Source organism: Podarcis filfolensis (assembly GCF_964270895.1).
Source record: "Podarcis filfolensis genome assembly, chromosome: 17".
Lineage (NCBI taxonomy): Eukaryota > Metazoa > Chordata > Lepidosauria > Squamata > Lacertidae > Podarcis > Podarcis filfolensis.
The window spans coordinates 40,275,009-40,295,249 of NC_139621.1; the positions used below are offsets into that span (position 1 = coordinate 40,275,009).

The window sequence follows — 20,241 nt, forward strand, 5'->3', positions numbered from 1 at the left end:
CTTCTGGCACAACAGAACACTGTGATGGAAACCAGAGCGCACGGAAACGCCGTTTACTTTCCCACCACAGTGGTACCTATTTATCTACTTGCACTGGCGTGCTTTCAAACTGCTACGTTGGCAGGAGCTGGGACCGAGCAACAGGAGCTCACCCCGCCGCGGGGATTCGAACCGCCGACTTTCTGATCGGCAAGCCCAAGAGGCTCAGTGGTTTAGACCACAGCGCCACCAGCTATGACTGCTATAAAATATGCAGCCCTCCACTTACAATCCAAAATGTTACAGACCAGAAACTGTCTGCTCACCCTGCCACCTCATTCTGCAAGATGCATAGAGAGAGATGCACAGGTCAAATCCATGAGATGAACCACTACGCTTTCTTTGACAGGTATAGCATTATGGTGGCCTGCTGGCGCTGGACTCCAACAGATCGCCCTTCCCCCACTGACCTGATCAGGAGGCTGCAAACGGGAATCAAGACCAGCAATGACCAGGCTGTTCTGCAAATTCCGGAGCAGGTGGTGCCTGAACTCTATGCCGCTGTAGCTGGGGTTGACTTGAGAGATCTTGCCACCGACTACACCGTGTTCTAAAAAGGTGCCTTTTCATAATGTACAGAAGGCAGACTCTGCGAAATGGTAGCTTCTTAAGACTAATAAAGAAAGGAAATGGCATCATTTCAGTTCACCATGGAAAGATGAAGGAGAAAATGAAGCTGGGTGTTAGGAAGCCTCTCTTAGTTGCTGTAACGGAAGAGGTGTGCATCGTGATATTGTGCGCATTTTATTCTAAGCATGTCCAACTGACTTCAATGGGTGACCCGTACAACTGTTCACAGAACTGTAACTTTAGTAGTAGATGAAGAATTGATAGTTACCCAGGAAACGGCTTCGACTGGCCGGCTAAACCAGGTGAAGGTAGCCTGTGTGGCTGACCAGGAAAGCCCCAAAGGGCATAGCTGATTGGTGGCTTTGTCTTCTTGTGTTAATCTGCTGGCCCTATGAGCTTAAAGGATCTCCATCAGCTTTTCCCAACCTGGCTGCCCTACCTAGGGGGGCAGTGGGGGCAGGTCACCCTGGGTGTCACCACTGAGGGGGGTGACAAAATGGTGGACGACACTCACCGCGGGGCCTGCAGCACGCCCAAGCTACGCATCTCTCCTGGCAGTGACGCGGTGGCTTGCGTGCCTGCAGGCTCTGCGTTGCCCCAAAACAGTCCGCCTGTCGCCTCCCCCTCAGCTGTAGGGCAGCTGAGTGGAAGGAGGCAGGCAGACTCCTCGGACGCCCTGCGGAGCATCCTGCCCCGGCTCACCCCACTCTGCGGGTGGCTGGCCCCACCCCTGGACACAGGGCACGCATGCCGCCCCAGACACCCGATTGGCTTGCTCCGCCGCTGCCTACCTACAAATGTCTTGAGCTGCGGCAGCTGGCTGGAGCTAATGGAAGTTGTAGTCCAAAATTTCTGGAGGACATTAGGTAGGGGAAGGCTGGCTGCAAGTCCGTTTGTTATCCTGTGGCAGTTGTGGCATTCGGTCCTTCCCACGAGCAATGCATTTGTCAAGGAAGAGAGAGTGTGTCACCTGGGAGAGGGACTGATGCTCTTCTCAAGCCAGACGACAGCAGGTGATGTGAGGAAGACCGAGGGCTTTGCCACAGCGCACATTGGAGATATGCACAGTCACTTAGAATAGTTCCTGCTTTATTAGACAGAAACAAAGAATTAAAAGGAGGTTGTTTTAAAAATCTTTCTAAACGTTTTGTATGTGTGTGCATGCATGACGTGGGAGAGCTTTCAGCTAGAGATGCACCTATTCAGTTTTTGGCGCAAAATGAACCTGAGAGTAAACCACTCTGTACCTCAAACGACAAGTGAAGGAGGTGAAAGAGAGAGAATGTGCTGCACAGAGAGGCGACAATGCCAAATATCTATTCTCTGCAAAATTATCACGCAGAGAGAGCCTCCATGTTTGTGGCAGTATAACTCAGACTGCATTACAAGACAGTTGAGGGTGGGGAAAATCGCAAAATGAATTTACATCACAATAAGCCTAAGCTAGGAAACACCTGCCAAAATTGCTTGTGAAGGGTGAGCAATAATGAGCAGAATTATCTGGCTGAATCTGGGTATCTGGTTGTACATGGTACTCTGCAAATTAATAAGTACTTGTCAGTGGGGATGGGGAGAATAAGGACAGGGACATGAGGAGAATATTTCTTTTTAATGCTGTCGATGTGCCATGCCATTCAACTGAAAACATGGAAATTACGGGCTCCCACCGGCATGATGGTATGGCTCAACAGTGCCACCTGCTGGTCAGTTTCTTGCTTTTAAAAAAATGAAATCCACTTGCATGCCTTGCACCACTAGAAATTGCTTAGGAGGCTGGATACGGCCTCTGGGTCAGCCGCTGTTATGTACTGAGTTGAATAGGATCCAAACTGCAGCAGTCTGATTGGTCCTAGAACAATAGGATCCAAAAGGCAGCAGTCTGATTGGTCCTAGAACAATAGGATTCAGAATGCAGCAGTCTGATTGGTCCTAGAACAATGCAGCAGTATGATTGGTTGGCAGGAACCACCCAATCATGCTCCAGATAGAAGTGAATCCACAACCTGATTGGCTTACAGTAGAATTCCGGAATTAGCCAATCATGTGCAGCCCATTGTGTAAATAATGTATATAAAGCAGATGCTTTGAGGGGACTTTCATTCATTCCTCCTCACCACTATGAGCTGAATAAAGAGCATGAAATCACTTTGCGACTCTGAGTATATTTCAGCCGCCCCTGATTTCTGGAATCCATTTCCGTTATCGTGGCCTGAGAATGTGGTTAAACCACTTGCAGGGAGTGTGCAAAACACATACTCCCTTGACCCTTGCCCATCATGGCTGGAAAAAATTAACATGGACTACTTGTTTGACTTGGGACGCGGGTGGCACTGTGGGTTAAATCACAGAGCCTAGGACTTGCCGATCAGAAGGTCAGCGGTTTGAATCCCCGCGACGGAGTGAGTTCCCGTTGCTCGGTCCCTGCTCCTGCCAACCTAGCAGTTTGAAAGCACGTCAAAGTGCAAGTAGATAAATAGGGACCGCTCCGGTGGGAAGGTAAACGGCGTTTCCATGCGCTGCTCTGGTTCGCCAGAAGCGGCTTAGTCCTGCTGGCCACGTGACCCGGAAGCTGTACACCGGCTTCCTCGGCCAATAAAGCGAGATGAGCGCCACAACCCCAGAGTCGGCCACGACTGGACCTGATGGCCAGGGGTCCCTTTACCTTACTTGTTTGACTCAGAATTGCTAAGTCTGAATGTCATGTCCCTGAAGGTGAAGGACTGGTTTCTTTTTTAAGGATGCATCTCCATTCCCAGGCTGTGCTGAGCTCGGTGGTTGCCTAAACGCCACCTGCCACACCTCTGGTACTAAGGTGGCACTTCCCATGTTGCCTAGGACCAGGAAGAAGAAAGTCAGGTGGCTTAGCTGTAGCTGTAGCTGTTCACCTGGTTGTCCGTGCAATCATAGGCAACCCACTTTCCTTCCCCACTGCCGGTCTCTTCCATGCTGCTCTTGCTCTGACCATTCCTTATGTACCCTGCTGTGGTGGACCTTTAAGGAACTAATTTGAACACGGATTTTGAGGGCTCCTGCCAAAAATCTTTTCAGATTCTAAACTTTGTAAGGGAACAGAACCCATAAATGTGACTGAAGAAATGACAACGTGAAAACCTTAAATAAACTTTTCATTTTACTTACTCTTCGTTTTTAATTCAAGGTTCCATTCCCAATACGCTTTGAACCAAAGGATAGCAGGACTTTTCTTCCTTCACGCCACCTTGACAGGCAGGGGACTCAGTGCAACAGATATGTATAGGTATTATTCATCACTGTTGTCCATGTTGCTGGTCACTGTCCTTAAGACTTTGGGTGCAATTCTATTTTTCATTAATTCACTAAAACATTTTTAAGACATCTTTCAAGGCATTTGCCCTTGTAAGGCAGCATTCAAAACCATTAGGTTAAAATCCACCTTCTACCCTTTAAAACAAGCAGTAAGATTTCAGCAAGACACAACAATGAATAAAAAGCTGGTTGAAATGAAAATATCTTGAGTTCTTTTAAAAATCACCACTCTGTTGAAGTCAGGAGTAAAGTTCCCATTTATTTGAAAGATTCTGGATTGCACCCTCTGTTTCATTCTATCCTGAAAGCATACAGCTAAGTTTTTTTTTCCAGTTGACACACTAATAAAGAATATGAAATCCATTTCAGAGAGAACAGCTAAAGTTCTGATACAGTTCTTCCAGATCCAAAAGAATCTCACTCTCAAAATCAATTCGGTCTTCTCTGAAGTTTCTTTAGGCTGTGTTTGACTGTGGAGACCAAAGTGTCTTGCTTCTGTTCTTCAGGTGAAAACAGTTTAGGCAGCAAAACGGGGTCCTCCTTGCTCTCCACCTCATAAAAAGGGCAGGTCTTTAAATGTGCAGCCATCGAAGGGATGTCACTGAATTGCCAGCTATTCACTGTGGAGAACAGGCTGCTAAATTTCCAGATCTATCAAGAGGCATAAAGAAGGAATTTAGGCATTGAAAAATCAGTCTCGCAATTGTACAAGATCTTGCAAACAACTCTTCCCGTTACAAGAAGCTAGGTGCAAGCATAAGAGGGCATCAAGATTTTGCCCAAATGTTTCAGGCTTGTAGCCCATCATTGAACCTACTGGTAGAACTCCAGACCAGCCAGTCCACCACTTGCCCACTCACTCACTGCCACCACCTGCCCACAAGTGCACCACTGGGATGTTACAACCCTTCCGTCCTCTTCCTGCTGCCCCCCCTGTTTAAAACAAACAGGCACTCCTGTTTAAAACTGCTGTTCTGCTCCATCTCTTCCACTTGGCCTGGAAAGAGAGAAGGGGGTGAAGCAACGAAGTGTGGCAGAAATGGTAAACAGGCAGCAAAAGTGCTGTCCATGGCCTAGCAGCTTATACTCCATGTGCACCTAGCAGCTTTTAGCAGCAGAGTCAAGGGCACAGGGGTCCCCAAGATCCTGTGGGTCTGGCTTATTAGACCCTTCTCTCCAGTCCCTTTTGTCCCCCAAGCACTTTGCTAGAAATATCAATCTAATGCAGTCAAAGGGGAGAGGAAGAGGGAAAACTAATTGAATTCTCCTTGTTAAGATATGGATCTTAACAAACATTTTCAAACTTTCAGCATGGAGTATTATCCTTTAGGAATGAATGTGCATTAACAATTTATTCAATTTATGTAGAATAAATTATTTGGTCTATTTAATTTATTAACTTCCTAACCTATTAGCAACTGGTCTTTTTCACTTACCTTTGGATATCAATACAGCGGTACCTCGGGTTAAGAACTTAATTCGTTCCAGAGGTCCGTTCTTAGCCTGAAACTGTTCTTAACCTGAGGTACCACATTAGCTAATGGGGCCTCCCACTACCGCCACTCAATTTCTCTTCTCATCCTGAAGCAAAGTTCTTAACCCGAGGTACTATTTCTGGGTTAGCGGAGTCTGTAACCTGAAGTGTCTGTAACCTGAAGCGTCTGTAACCCGAGGTACCACTGTATAGGCCTATATATATTGGATATAGGTATGGATATAGTTATAGGCCTAGATATAGTTTGCGGAGTCCCTGTTAAATTGACACCTTCATTTAAAACTCAAACTCATACTGTATTTAACATCCCAGTTTGATTAAACTCATACTGTATTTATCATCCCACTTTGATTAAGGGTACAATTCTCCCTGCTGTCTGTGTGTGGGAAGGGGAGAGAAAGTCTGAAGCGACAGAAATCAGAGGTTCTGTTAGACCATACTATTTCCACTACCGTGCTGGAACAATGTGCTTGGCAGACTCCTATTTCGAATCAAGGCTAAGTTTTCTTGGAGAACTAAGAACATGCTTGCTTTCCATATTCAGGGAACATTCCAATATAAAGCTATCTCTTAATCTCAGAATCATGGGTTTGAGCCCCATGTTGGGCAGGGGGTTGGACCAGATGACCTTTGTGGTCCCTAGAATTCTGTGATTCTGTGAAGGTTAAAACTTTAAAACATTAGGACAGACCCTGATATCTTGCAACCCTTGCTTGTCGCAGTGCTTTAGCCAGTGTAAACAAAGCCTAACTAAAAATTGCTAAAATGTTTTTTTATAGTAGTAGAAACCCATGATGCTCACAACCCAAAATCCAGAGACCAATGTAAATGTTTGGATGTTGCCACCATACCCTCCCAAATGCCCCCATCACTTGCCTTTTTGCGGACTCTCCAAGAAGTGCCCCCGTGAGAATATCTCTTCTTTTCCCACGACAGAAGGACCATTCCTCTCTCATGCAGCAGAGTAGCACAGATGTCCCTCATCTGCACCGACACCTGAGCCAACTGAGACAAGCTGTAGCTATCCAGAAACTCAGCAATGTACTTCAGGATCTCCAGGGGAAGGCTGCTCAGAACATCCATTTCTTTCCCCCTGCGATTTCTGCTCAAGTTAAATTTCTTTGCTTCCGAAAGCACGGGGTCAACCTCTGGCTTAAGGGCAAATGTCTTGAGGCGCTGGCTGTAGATGATCCTTGAGCTTTGCCCAGCCGGGCGCCAGGGATACTGAACAAAAGTGCAGCCCAGGTAGGCAAGCGGGCAACGGCGCTGGAACCATCCATTCAAGCAGGACTGGATGTCGGCGTGAACGTTCTTGAAATGCGAAGGAAACTCGTCTCTCCTGAAAACGTGGCTGCAGGAGAACGTGAAAGCAGAATTGCTTTTGTTGTGCCTTTGGGTTACACTCTCGCTGCTGAGCTGCATGTGGAGACTCGGTGGGTCTTCGGCATCTAGTGTGTCTGCTAGGACGGCCGTGGAAGCGAAAGGCTCCGTAGCAAAGTTGTACGTTTGCGTCCCAAAATCTATGAAGAGAGCATCGATGCTCTTTGATTCAGAGATCTCGTGCCCTTTCAGTTCCTTCTCCAAGGCACACAGCAGTGTAGTTTTGATTGCATCGGATTTAGGAAGAGCCTCTAGGCTGACTCCTAACTCTGAAGTATCCACAGATATGCTCTTAGTTGGCTTCCTGTGCGCCACAACGTCCCCAAGGCGAGCTCTTTTGCCACAATAGCTGACTGGCACTCTGAAGGTGGTTACAGTTTTCACTTCCTGAACCTCCAGGTTTCCATATACAAAGTCTTTCTCTCTGGGAGTGCAAGCAGCCATCTGACCAAAATGAATTAGCATCCTTCCATGGTGCACCAGATACATATTATAATCCCCTATAGGAACCTCTTTTTTTAACCTCTCCAAAACTCCATCTTGCCAAGGAGCCAAACCTGTCTTTTCAGCTGCTAAATTCACTTCAGGAGGGGCTTGGTTTTTCCCACTGTCTCCCACACTGCCACCTTCTTCTTCCGGCTTTCCTTTCTCATTGCCACTAGAAGTTGGTCCTGTTTTCAGGGGCTTACTCTCCGTTCCACTTTCCTTGTTTTCGGCCAGTTGGCCTGTTACCGTGCACGCTTTGAATTCTTTACTGAAGATGTTTTCCCAGGTTTTGTAACCGACTAAATCGACCCCTTCTTTGTCCTTTGCAAGGTTCTCACGCTCTTCCTGGCTGAGCCCGGCTGCCTCAGCCATCGTTGCTTCGGACAGGCCAGCTCCTTCTCCTAGGTAGGACTCAGCACCATCAGTTCCTTCTTCACCTATGGGACAGGCCTCTGTGCATTCTGGGAAAAACTCAGCCATTCTGAGTGTCTTAAAAAGAGCTTTCTGATCTTTCAAGGCGAGGGCCGCATCTAAGCAAGCTTCATCGGGCTCCTCTTTCATAATGTTCTGGTGCAGAACGGCCTCAGAATCCACGTTTGGCCAACGATTCCAATCCATCGAACAGGAGACGATACTGGCGGGGCAGACTCTGAGGTGTTTGGCCACTTTGAAACGGGCCATGGTGAAAGGGCAGCCATAAACAGAGTTGAGGCACGAGACTTGCTCTAGTGGACACAGGAGTTGGTGCTCGTCCTCTTTACACATATGGAAAGCAGCGCCGCAGTGAGACCGGCAGCTGATCACCACGCAAGAGACCGTGGGCTCGACTGGCGCTTGGCAGTGCCGGTTGAAACACTTCTCACAGTGCTTGTGGAGTCCAGAGGAAGCTCGGTGCTTCCTGCCCTGCGGACACGAGAGGAGACAGAAAGAGAAGAGAAAGAGAAGTAGCTCACCAAGGGACGTGGGTGGCGCTGTGGCTTAAACCACAGAGCCTAGGGCTTGCCAATCAGAAGGTCGGCAGTTCGAATCCCCGCAACAGGGTGAGCTCCCATTGCTCAGTCCCTGCTCCTGCCAACCTAGCAGTTCGAAAGCACCAGTGCAAGTAGATAAATAGGTACGGCTCCGGCAGGAAGGTAAACGGCGTTTCCATGCGCTGCTCTGGTTCGCCAGAAGCCGCTTAGTCATGCTGGCCACATGACCCGGAAGCTGTACGCCGGCTCCCTCGGCCAATAAAGCGAGATGAGCACCACAACCCCAGAGTCGGCCACGACTGGACCAGTCAGGGGTCCCTTTACCTTTAGGCAACCTAGTCCTAATATACTGAAGCTTTAAAAAAAGAAGAAGAAAAAGTAGCTCACCAAAGCATTGACGAAAGCTGGGACATGGTCCATGTTTGTGGCTTAAAGAGCTCTGCATTTATTATTACGGTCGTACCTTGGTTCTCGAACGGAATCTGTTCCAGAAGTCTGCTCGACTTCCGAAAATGTTCGAAAACCAAGGTGTGGCTTCTGATTGGCTGCAGGAAGCTTCTGCAGCCAATCGGAAGCTGCAGAAGCCACATCAGATGTTTGGGTTCCAAAGAACATTCGCAAACTGGAACACTCACTTCTGAGTTTGCGGCATTCGGGAGCCAAAACGTTTGAGAACTAAGCTGTTCGAAAACCAAAGTACGACTGTATTATTATTAAGATTTATATACCACCCTTCATCAAAAGATCTCAGGGAGGTTCACATAAAAAGACAAATAGTTAAAACTAAAATAGAATCCCAGTGCCTGCTGTGGTTGCAGAGACCGGTAACCTGTAATTGCTGCCTCCTGTGTTGTTTCTGCTGCACCAGCAGCAGCGAAGCAACCTCTCTGGGGTGCAAGCTTGGGCAGTGTGGATGGAGGTCCTGGGCTACCCTGACAACAAGACCAGCTTCTAAACCACATCAGCAAGCAATACATTTGGCACCAGCTTGGCTGAAGGGTTTGCTGGAAGGCGGCATACAAGACACCACCCAACTCTCTTAGGTGCTCCACTCTGGATTTGTGTAGGGTTCACTTCTTAGCCTTTTCTTCTCCCAAAAATGGACCACAGCAACCAAGGAGGAATGTGTCTCTTGGGCAAATATATATATATATATATTAGCACCCTTGGCCTAGAACAATTAATGGTGTGCTGTAAGAATGGAATTGAACTGGAGAGACCAGTTTGTTGAATGCATCGCACGACAAAACAATCTCTTCTCTTACCATAGCTGCAGTTGGCTGCCTTTGGTATCCCTGCAAGAAAAATGAAAAGGCTTCACAAAAGTATCAAATAGTTGTGATCTAAGTACTGTACAGCCTTGCAGTTCAACCATTCCATTCCAAAGCAGAATACAGAACCGATATGGTATAGGCATGTCCCATCATTGGTGGAAATGTCGTCACTAGACTGTTTTTTTACCTCCCATGTAACTCATTGTAGATGCAGATGCCCATTTCATTACACAACTGCAAATGACTGACCCAAACTGTCGCAGGCTGCTTGCTCTCCTGTATCGTTTTGTCAAATGGTCTGGAGGACATTTATCGCAAGTCAGGTTTTTGGACTACAACTCCCATCATCCCTAGCTAACAGGACCAGTAGTTAGGGATGATGGGAATTGCAGTCCAAAACAGCTGGAGGACCAAGTTTGGCCATCACTGACTAGGGGCTTGCGCACCATTGTTCGGAGTTCTCCTCCCTCCTGTGTGTGGTGTGTGGGGACCCTGTTGCAACAGTTTATTTCCTTTAATAAAGATCAGGCTTACTAGCCGCTTTGCTTTCAATATACTCTGGTTGGCCTCTGCTTTCTCTCCAACTGATAAAGATCTCCTGAGGGACTCTTTACGGGCTCTAGATACCCCATAAGGGAATTATAGGAATTTTTCTTATAACAATATGCACCATTACTTCAGTGCCACTGGTCATCAACAACCCAGAAAGTAACAAGTGTGAAGAAAATTGCTCGATAGGACTTCCGGGTTGGTGCCATTGTTTAATGGCGGATTCCCTCCGAGCTCCGGAGGGAATCGGCTCCGTAGCGTCTGGGTCTGGCCGCTGCGGCGAAGCGGGGACCCTTAAAATCACAGGCGCGGATGCCTGTGAACACAGAGACTCGGCGGGCACCATTTGCGCCCCCCAATCCGCGACGGAGCCTTTTTAAAGGCTTCGGAACGGAGGCAGGGTAAGGCGTGGTGCTGAGAGTACTCCCTCGTCTACGGAGTGAAGCCGCAAGCCATTGACAGAGAGCGCCAACTTCTTCTAAGATTGATTGGATTCTAAAACATCAACCCGTGAGTAATACGGAGATTGGAGCTTTAAAAAATTTCTTATCTTGGATTTGGAACGAGCGGGAAGGGGCTAAAAAGGAAGTCCACCCCCCCCTCTTTGTAAACAACTTGAAGCAAAGGTCTGGGCAGCTAAGGTCGAGAGAATTTGTTTTTTGCTTTTTTTAACAAAAGATTCCGACCTCACGGTCTGGACATTATAAGAAGATATTCTGGAGGATAAAAAGAATTTTGGGAGCTGAAATCACACCCCCCCCTAGACCCGGGAACGTCCAATGAGAAAGCCTGGTGCATGGAAGATTTTGACAGCTGTCAAGTGAGCTGCTAGTCAGCTAGTTGTCAGCTGGAAAAAGAGAACATTGTTTCTGCTGTTTTTGCTGGTTTATTCGGGATAACTTGTTGAAAATAAGGTTGATACAAAATAACTGGACTTTTGGTTTTTGAGCTGAAAGGAAGATCAAGGAATTAAATCCCCCTAGAGGGGTAACAAGGATACTACATTACAAAAATGGCTGGAGTGTCTAAATTCCAAGCAGAATTGGACAGAGCACTTGTTCTCTTGGGAAACTTACAAGATGAGTACGATGCTTTGTCTACAGAGGTATCGCTATTATACTGGACAGTAAACAACAGCTTGGAGTCTGATAAGGATTTGAAACAGGAAGCCTATTCAACTGAACAAATAAATGAAACCGAAAGCGTAGACACGATGGAGCAATGTGTTCTTTTTGAAGAAAACGAAGGAGGAGATGGAGGTTTGCAGGAGTCAAAGGAGAGCTACAATATGAGGCCTGACATGATGATAAAAAAGGACAATAAAAACTGGATGCGGAAAGCCTGGTTTGATCGGGAGTTTGGAAAATGGAGAGATCCTCTTTTGAGGAGATCTGAAGACCTGAGGATTATAAATTTGTTGAAGGTGGAAGCTGGAGCTGTGGGGACTTTTGGATTTGAAAGAAATTTGAAACAAGAGTTGGAATACCCCACAGGCTTTGCTTTTGCTTTTAAGTATGGAGGACTGGCTAGAAGCAACACCGATTCTGTTGGGCCGGAGCCCCTCCGAGACCTGGGGCTTAACATCAAGGTCTATCAAAGAGACCGGCAGAAAGGAACTGAGAGAGACATAAGGGCCTCGGACCTGAGATCTCCAGGCTAAATAAATAATATAAAGACTGATGGATATTGGTTGGGGACTGGAACCGGGAGAAGGGTGGGTGGAGGTTGGGAATCCAAAGGGTACATAAGGATAATTTGCATTGCTTTGTTTGTTTTATATTTTGTTAGTGGTAAGGAAATTGGGTAAACCGTGGAAGGGAAATTTTGGTCGACCTTAGGAGAAAGGTTTAAGAATAAATTAATGAGGTATAAGTATTGGTGTGTAATTTTAATAAGGTGAAATTGTTTTTTTTTTCTTTTTTTTTAAATTAAGTGAAAATAAGGCTGTTAAAAATAAATGGAGGAAATGGAAAAAAGAAGTAAAGTAAAATAACAGTATGTTAGAATAAATGTTTAAGTTAAGGTGAAGAAATAAGTTAAGGACTTGCTGAATTGACAATTTAAATTGGAATACAAGAAGGGGAGGTGTGGGGAGGTCTGAGAAACAAGGTTGAGGAAAATAAGTATCAGAAACTGTATGTGTTTTTTCTATTTTTCTGTTTAGTTTCGAATATGCTTTTTTGTGTTGTTGTTTTTTTGTTTATTTTTTGTTTTTGTTTGTTGTGTGTTTTTCGAAAATACCAATAAATATTTAATAAAAAAAAAAAAAGAAAATTGCTCGATATTCCATTGTCCATGCTGAGCTTTCTCGCACTCTCTCTGCTAACATCTGTTACTTGTAAACTGCAGTGATGGAAAAGACGTACCACTGAGTTGATCTCGGCTGACAGTTCTTCAGCATTGTGCAGCTATTGTTCAGAAGGCAAGATCTTCCTTCTGCAGAACTTTTAGTGCAAATATGCAGCCACAGCCTTCCCGGTGTACAACATTAAAAGCATTCGTCTGTTTGTCTGTCACAGCCAGACTTCTGTTGCTCTGATTCTTGGGAGTATTTTGGATGCACATAATCTCTAAAAATAGCTGCAGCGATGACTTGCAGAATGTCGGCGCAGTTACATAGCACAAAAACTATGCATGTGCCGGGAGCACTTGAACATTACAAGGGTTGGAGCAAAAGACAGATAACCCAAATAAGGAGCAAACATTGCGCAGTCTGAATGCCCTACATGGGGCAATCCATCATTCAACAGAAGGACCATTTTTAAAGTTCTTTAGCATGACTGAAAGAAGCCCGTTTCTTAGGGGGCGGGTGATGGAGATGGAAAGGAAACGCAAGAGGCCTGCTAGGGCTCATGCTAACCTATGGTTTAGCCAGGGCTTCTTCCAGCCAGAATGCACCACACTGGCACCCTGGCACTGGCACAGATGGGCCCTGGAGGTGTGGGGAGAGACTTCACCGGCCTCAGCAAAAGCCCCGCTTGCACCTCCATCTCACAAGAAGACCCTCCACAGAACCTGAAGATACATCCTCCACGGGTTCTGGAAAAGGTCTCCTCGTGAGCAGGCGGTGCAGCAAGGCTTTGCTGAGGCTCTTCAGCCTCCTGGCTAACAGCCAACACACGGGAAAGCGGCGCCTCAGCTGAGCAAGCCCCCACACCCTTAAGCTGCTCAGCTGAGGTGCAGAAGCCTCTCTGCATCTCAGCTGAGCAGCCTCAACAAGCCTCTGGCCTCTGAGGAACTTGGAGAGATCCAGGGTAGTTCTTCTGAGCAAAGGGCATTCAAGCACCATTTTTCTGGGGTGTTATAAGAATTTTAAGGTCTCAAATACAGAATAAATATTCATAAAGGCACACATATCTAAATATATGAACCATGTGTCTGAAATACCACGGGAGAGCACTCCTGAAGCTATTCTGACTCTCCCAATGACCTCAAATATTCCTCTGCAGTAAGAGAGGTGAATGGGGAAAGCCTTTCCATGGTCTTTTTGCTAGCAAATCCTGTCTTAAGGGTGTATTTGTGTGTGAATAGGGTGGACCATGGGGTCACGAAGAGTCGGACACGGCTAAACAACAACAACAGGGTGAGCCTGTGACCTGGACAAAGGAACTGAAGTATTAACCATCACAAAAGAATGGCCAGACTGCCCAGGTAATGCAATCAGCGACCATTATCAGGTATCCTGGCAGACAGGATTTCTGCTGTAGACCTCATTCTGTGATGTATTTATGATGTTTCGGGGGGTGGTCTTGGGCTACAGGGTGGGCAATTTCAAAATATTATATAAAGGGCTTGTGCACCATTGTTCGGGGTTCTCCTCTCTCCTGCGTGTGGTGAGTGGGGACCCTGTTGCAAGAGTTCCTTGAATAAAGATCATACTTACTAGCCGCTTTGCTTCTCAATATACTCTGGTTGGCCTGTTTTCTCCTACCAATAGAGAACCCACGTAAGGACGCTATATGGGCTCTGGCATACCCCATAAGGGAAAGGGAGCAGTTTTTCTTATATGTGGGGGGGGAGCACTGGGTTTAGCTCACTAGTTCCCTAATTTAGTGGGCCACCATCTCCTCGGTCCCATAATCTCATCCCCAGTGAGCTATACCCTATAAAAAGCATTATTCAGAAAAGTGGTCAGTGCAACCCATTAAGGAAGAGAATAACACAAGAGAATTCAAAAGAGTAACAATTAATTGCCACATTTATTCAAAATCCAACTAAAAGTATTTAGTTTAATTAATTCAGTGAAACTGGTAGATTTGATCCAGTGTCGTACCAGCTCTTCAAAATCTGATCGTTTACACTTCTAGTGCCTCCCTGCCACCTCCTTGTGTCTTAGGGCGCCCCCTAGGTAATCCTACCGCTCCCAGGGGCCAGTACCCCCACACACACCTGGAAACCACTGGATTAGCTTCACATTGGAACCAGCCGGTAAATTGGAAGATCAGGAATTATCAGCCCCAAAAGACTTTACACCATTGACCATGGTGTCCTTTCATAATGACTTGAAGGAACAGGACTTGGAGGCAGTGTAGTACAGTGGTTCCACTCCTACTTGCAGGGTTGTCCCCAGGAAAGAGGAGGAGGAGGAGATGGTTGCTCAGCCCTGAAGCTTTTGAGCTGTGGGGTCTTGCAAGAGTCCCTCCTAGCTCCTATGCTGGGAAACCCAGCCAGATGGGCAGGGTACAAATAATAAATTATTATTTGTTGTTTAGTCGTTTAGTTGTGTCCGCCTCCTCGTGACCCCCTGGACCAGAGCATGCCAGGCACTCCTGTCTTCCACTGCCTCCCACAGTTTGGTCAAACTCATGTTGGTCGCTTCGAGAACACTGTCCAACCATCTCGTCCTCTGTCATCCCTTTCTCCTTGTGCCCTCCATCTTTCCCAACATCAGGGTCTTTTCCAGGGAGCCTTCTCTTCTCATGAGGTGGCCAAAGTCTTGGAGCCTCAGCTTCAGGATCTGTCCTTCCAGTGAGCACTCAGGGCTGATTTCCTTATGAATGGAGAGGTTTGATCTTCTTGCGGTCCATGGGACTCTCAAGAGTCTCCTCCAGCACCATAATTCAAAAGCATCAATTCTTTGGCGATCAGCCTTCTTTATGGTCCAGCTCTCACTTCCATACATCACTACTGGGAAAACCATGGCTTTTACTACACGGACCTTATTACGAATTTATTATTATTTATTTATTATTTATTATTAATACAATAATAATAATAATAATAATAATAATAATAATAATAATAATAATATTAACATCTATGCGAGTCTGTTGGGAATTGTTATCCAGGAATTTGGACCATAATCCATCAGTATGCTGAAGAAACGTAGCTCTGTCTCTTCATACCATCTGAATCAGGAGAGACTGTGAAGATGTTAGACCAGTGTCTGGAAGGAGGAAAAGGCTGAATGGGGGCTTATACTGTTAGTGGGTGTCTGGGAAATGGCTGTACGACCTGTACATTTCCCCTGAAAGAGCAGGTTTGTCATCTGGGCAGTCATGAATTCCAACCTGTCACTGGCCTTTCCTGGACTGGGATAGCTTGGCCTCCACGTCCTTCCTACGATGGCCTCCTGCTTAGACTACTGCAGAGTTCTCTACATGGGGCTGCCCTTGAAGATGACCCAGAGGTTACAGCTTGTGCAGAATGTGGCTGTTAAGTTGGTAGGTGGGGCAGCCTAAATGGATTGGGACCCAGGTACCCAAAGCAGCAGCTCCCCCCATATCAACTGTCTCAAGCACCACTGTTGTGTCTGGAAGCTGCCTGGTTGGCGTTGATCTGTGACAGGGCCTTCTTGGTGGTGGGTCCCTGTTTGTGAAACCAGATCCCTGATAAGGTGCGCCCGTCTCCTACATTATCGACTTTTAAGAGAAATTTCAAAACATTCCTGTTTACGCAGGCGTCTGATGGTTGATAGAAACTGGTCATGGCCACAGTGAAATTAATACAGTACTTAGGAGGGTATGAGTTTGCTTTAAGATGTTCTAATTAGTTTTTTTAATGTGTTAAATCTGTCGTTTTTTAATCGTACTGTTTTAACATTTTGACATTTGCTGCCCTGGGCTGCTCTGGGAGGGAGGGCAGGGCGCCAGTTTACAAAATAAAAATAAAAAGCCACAGCTAATCACCCTTGGCTGGAAGGCCGAACCCTTCCTGCTCATTTCAGCAGAGCAGAGCGGAATAGTATTGATTACTCTGAGATGTGTTCAAAGCCATCACAGAAAAAAAGTCACTGCTGTGGACAATTTATATTGATTATTGGTGTTTTGCTGTCTTTAATGAGCTATTGTAAACTGCCCTGGACATTTTTTTTAAGTGAAGAGAAGCATAAAAGCTTGCAATGTAGTTTCCTATTCTGATAGTTAGCTATAGACAAACTATAGATAAATAGATCCTTGAAGAAAATAAGAGGTTACAGGAATCTTGGCTATTCCTGGGGGGAAAGGGCTTGAGAGCTACTGCTTTGGGGAGTATCAATTACTTTTTACAAGGGTTTTCATGTCAAAACCACGTGGCAGTTGTTTACAATATTAGTGATAATACTGTCAGCTCTGTGTTATCGTTTGTTCTTCCATCTTCTAAATTCTTTTTTTTTTTAACATCTCAAAGCTCTTCTCCTGCCTTCTGCTTCACAGAACCTGCTGAAAATTCCTGATTAGAGCCACTCTCATGACTAGGTGGCTATAAACCTCTGCTAATTCTGCTCTGAAGTTTCAGATCTGCCCTGCTGTAACTGATTTCAGAGACTAGTCCTCTCAAAAGGGATACAGGCTTGTTTTTTGGAACTGACCTTGATCACGAATTTAGGATATTAATAGCCGAGCTCTTTAGTGCTAGCTTTCTGAAACTACTCTGTAACCTAGAAGCCCGTCCTCCAGTTGTAGATGCGCATGAGAGCAACCTGTGGTTATTTACCATAAGTAGAAAGGAAAATGAACTCTGCACCTGCTCAGAGCCTCCTCCTCCATTATTAGTTCATATTTTGCAAGGATAAGCCCTGGCATTGAAGGTGACAGCCTCCGATTAATCCCACTGTCTTTCGGAATGCAAAGAAGCAATAAAGACTAAAGCTGCAATCCTGCACACAGGCTGTGCAAACACGGGAAAACTGGAGCTCACGGAGCTCAGCACCTCTCCAGCATTCCCAAGTTAACAGAGCTGATGGAAGAACGTCAGGATGAGAGTCTAACATTTATCAGTACTTTAAACACTTTGCATAACTGGCTGCGACACACGCCCCCCCCCCTTATTATACATGTTAATGTTTTTCATTCCTAACTCTGGCATGGTAATATAGCATTCACCTTTCAGCTTTGATTCCAAAACAGGTTTTCGTTTTAAAACCTTACCCTCAGCATGCAGTCTCTTTTTTCCTGTACCCCAAATAAATGGTCTCTTGGGTTTTTCGAGCTGAGTTGAAGTGAGGTGGAGCAGAGATGGGTGGGAGCAGCAGAATGGAGGAGGAGGAGGAAATCTGAGGAGGCAGGGGAGGTAAAAAAAAACCCTGAAATGCACACAAGTGGCCTCAGCTGTTAAAAATAAAACTGGTGCACTCGGCAGCATGGTTCAATTTACAGAATGTTGCCCTTCCACAATATTTATTTTAACTGTCATCGATGCTGCGCTGTTTAACAGAGCTTGAGCAGAACAGCGGATTCACATCTCAGTACAATAACATCCTCTGCATGGCATATGCTTTGCAATGAAGCCTTCTTTCTTACTGAGGAAATAAGTTTTACATCCCTTCAGCATCTTCCTCCTCATGCTGCCTATATGAAATAGGTAAAGGTAAAGGGGACCCCTGACCATTAGGTCCAGTTGTGGCCAACTCTGGGGTTGCGGCGCTCATCTCGCTTTACTGGCCGAGGGAGGCGGCGTACAGCTTCCGGGTCATGTGGCAAATGGATCACACAGTATCATGGCTAAATCCCCCAGGACTTGCTCTTGCCCTTTCTTCGCTCCGTCGAGGAGGCTTTGCAGCTCTCGCGCCCGCTTGTTGTCCACAAACCTCTCTCTAAGGCAGGAATCCAGGCACCAGGTAAACTTGTGGCAGGGGTCAACCAAGCAGATCTTGCGGATATCTAGGTCATGCAGTGACATGAGGAGCTCTACCCGCAATGTGCAGTAATGGACATTGCATGTCCGAAGGAACAAGGTCTGCAGGAACTGCAGCACCACGTCGTAGAGTTTCATGTTCTTCCCGATCATTTGGGTGAGCTTCTGCACCACCTCTCCTTGGCGCTGTTGTAAACAAAAATTGCCCTTTTCCCTTATGGGGTATCCAAGAGCCCATTTAGAATCCTTACATAGGTTCCCTATTGGTAGGAAAGAATAACAGAGGCCAACCAGAGAATATTGAGAAGCAAAGCAGCTAGTAAGCTTGATCTTTATTGATCTGTTGCAACAGGGTGCTCCCCACACACAGGAGAGAGGAGGGACCCAGAACAATGGCATGCGAGGCCTTATAAAGACTTTTGAAATTGCCACCCTGTAGATCCACCACCAGAAACATCATACATACATCACATAAGGGGTGTAACCTAAGACCACCCCTCAGATACATCACACCTACATCACAGAAAAGGCGGTCTAAAACAGAAATTTGAATATTGTTTTTCTCCTGTTGTTGCTTATCTCCTGTCTGGCAGGTTACTTGATTGGATTTCCTGGGTAGCCTGGCCAGTCTTTTGTAATGATAAATACTTAGTTCCTGAGCCAGGTCGCAGGCTCACACCCTATTCAAACACAGACATACCCTTATGACAGGATTTGTGAAGGAAAAGACAATGGGGAGGCTTTTCCATTTTCCTTTGACCTTGCAGAGAAAACATTTGGTCAGTTTGGGACAGTTTGGGAATCAAAATGGTTCCAGGTCGGTCTTTCTGTGCTGATCTATGTATGTGCTTGGTTGGTAGACTTATGAACATTTAACATATGTCTAAGAGCATAAAATTCCTATCACGGCGCCTCATTTTGGGAGGAGGGCTGAAGAAGTTGTGCAGGGCAGAGAGGTCACCGCTAAACAAGGCCTTCTCCTTCTCCAGGATGTACCGCTTCAGCAGAGGGGACACCTCGTCACCAAACAAGGCCTGGTTATCTTGCCAAATCTGACGCTTCACCTCCACGGCGCACGCTTTGTAAAGGTCCTTGTCAGTCATCACCTTCAGCTTCTTTTCTGGCCCCTTGGGCAGGTGTCGCATGACACACATCATCACAGGCTGGATTGATGGCACCTTGACCAAGGGAAAGCTCTTCTCCAGGAGGTCTTCCAGCTGCTTGGACCTTTCTTCAGCCTTTCCTTCAGAGGCAACGGCTGAGACCCTCTCCAGCAGTTTCTCCCTCAGCTCGTCAAACACAGACTGGTGGAACTCGAGCCTGAGGATGCCGTGGAGGTCCAGGAACGGCAAGGCGGACTGAAGAGGGGGCAGGAGGCTGCCATTTTCTGCCTGGAACTGCTTGATGGCATTGTGCGGCTCCACACAGCTGCTCAGCGTCTCCTTCAGGTCTTCCCCGTTTGCCACGCCAAACTCCTGCTGCCCTGCAAACATGGCACAGCGCCCTCCTCCTCCAAGGCGGCTGCTGCCTTAGAGATTAGACTGCTTTGTTAATCATATAATACAACTTAGGCTGGAATTGTGATGTTCAGCTATTTTGTTCCCAGCGTTCCATAGACCAACTGTTTTACTGATAATTTGTTAATCGTTTTTTAGGCTGTATTGGTGATTCTCTGCTTAAATTACGCTGCGACTCCTTTAATTTAAGACTCCTCTTAAATTTTACCTTTAAATGGCGCTTTGTGGGTTGCATGTATTGTCCCAAGGTCAAACAGTCTACGTCAGCCTCACGTAATACTATAAAAATTAAACGTATTATCTAGTGAATGACAGAAATATAGTATAGCATTATTTATTCTTCCAAACCTCACTGGTGCCTGTTTTTAAGCAGCACATTTAAGAGAGCAGATAAAGTATGTATCTTGAAACTGCCAGGTTTAACTCCCTAAATGAGGAAGAAAAAAACGATAGCAAAAGTTTAAGAAAGAGACCCAAAATGAAAACTCTTTTCAATCTCCAATCAGCTTGAACTCCTCTTAAATTAAGATTCCTCTTAAATTTAAATTAATTTAAGACCTTTCTCTTAAATTCATTTAAGACTCCTCTTAAATGACGCCGCGACTCCTTTATGGCTCGCA

At 46.1% G+C, this 20,241-nt stretch overlaps 3 protein-coding genes across 8 annotated transcripts in view; 1 reads left to right on the forward strand and 2 right to left on the reverse strand.

Moving 5' to 3' along the window:
• The window catches only part of STYK1 (serine/threonine/tyrosine kinase 1), a 22,166-nt gene extending 18,420 nt beyond the window's left edge, over nucleotides 1-3,746 (forward strand). For all 4 annotated transcript variants that reach the window (XM_083593671.1, XM_083593675.1, XM_083593674.1 and 1 more), the window contains exons 10-11: nucleotides 389-2,403; nucleotides 2,780-3,746. In XM_083593671.1, the coding sequence (XP_083449797.1) occupies nucleotides 389-593 (205 nt within the window). In that variant the 3' untranslated portion in view covers nucleotides 594-2,403; nucleotides 2,780-3,746. The remainder of the gene's footprint in view (nucleotides 1-388; nucleotides 2,404-2,779) is intronic.
• Nucleotides 3,747-4,127: 381 nt separating this feature from the next.
• Nucleotides 4,128-17,521, reverse strand: FBXO40 (F-box protein 40). Of its 3 annotated transcripts, none has more exons than XM_083593275.1 (4): nucleotides 17,399-17,521; nucleotides 9,492-9,521; nucleotides 6,266-8,158; nucleotides 4,128-4,545 (listed from the first exon to the last, which is right to left on the reverse strand). In XM_083593275.1, the coding sequence occupies exons 1-4, from the start codon at nucleotides 17,405-17,407 to the stop codon at nucleotides 4,324-4,326; spliced, it is 2,154 nt and encodes a 717-aa protein (XP_083449401.1). In that variant the 5' UTR covers nucleotides 17,408-17,521; the 3' UTR covers nucleotides 4,128-4,323. The 3 variants fall into 3 exon arrangements, with proteins under 3 accessions (XP_083449401.1, XP_083449403.1, XP_083449402.1); XM_083593277.1 differs by having other exon boundaries at nucleotides 17,354-17,497; XM_083593276.1 differs by lacking the exon at nucleotides 9,492-9,521 and having other exon boundaries at nucleotides 17,399-17,512.
• Nucleotides 17,522-18,557: 1,036 nt separating this feature from the next.
• On the reverse strand, nucleotides 18,558-20,125 carry LOC310752212 (negative elongation factor B-like). The gene has a single exon (XM_083592087.1). It carries the CDS (start codon nucleotides 19,595-19,597, stop codon nucleotides 18,977-18,979), a length of 621 nt encoding a protein of 206 aa, XP_083448213.1. The 5' UTR covers nucleotides 19,598-20,125; the 3' UTR covers nucleotides 18,558-18,976.
• Nucleotides 20,126-20,241: the final 116 nt, after the last annotated feature.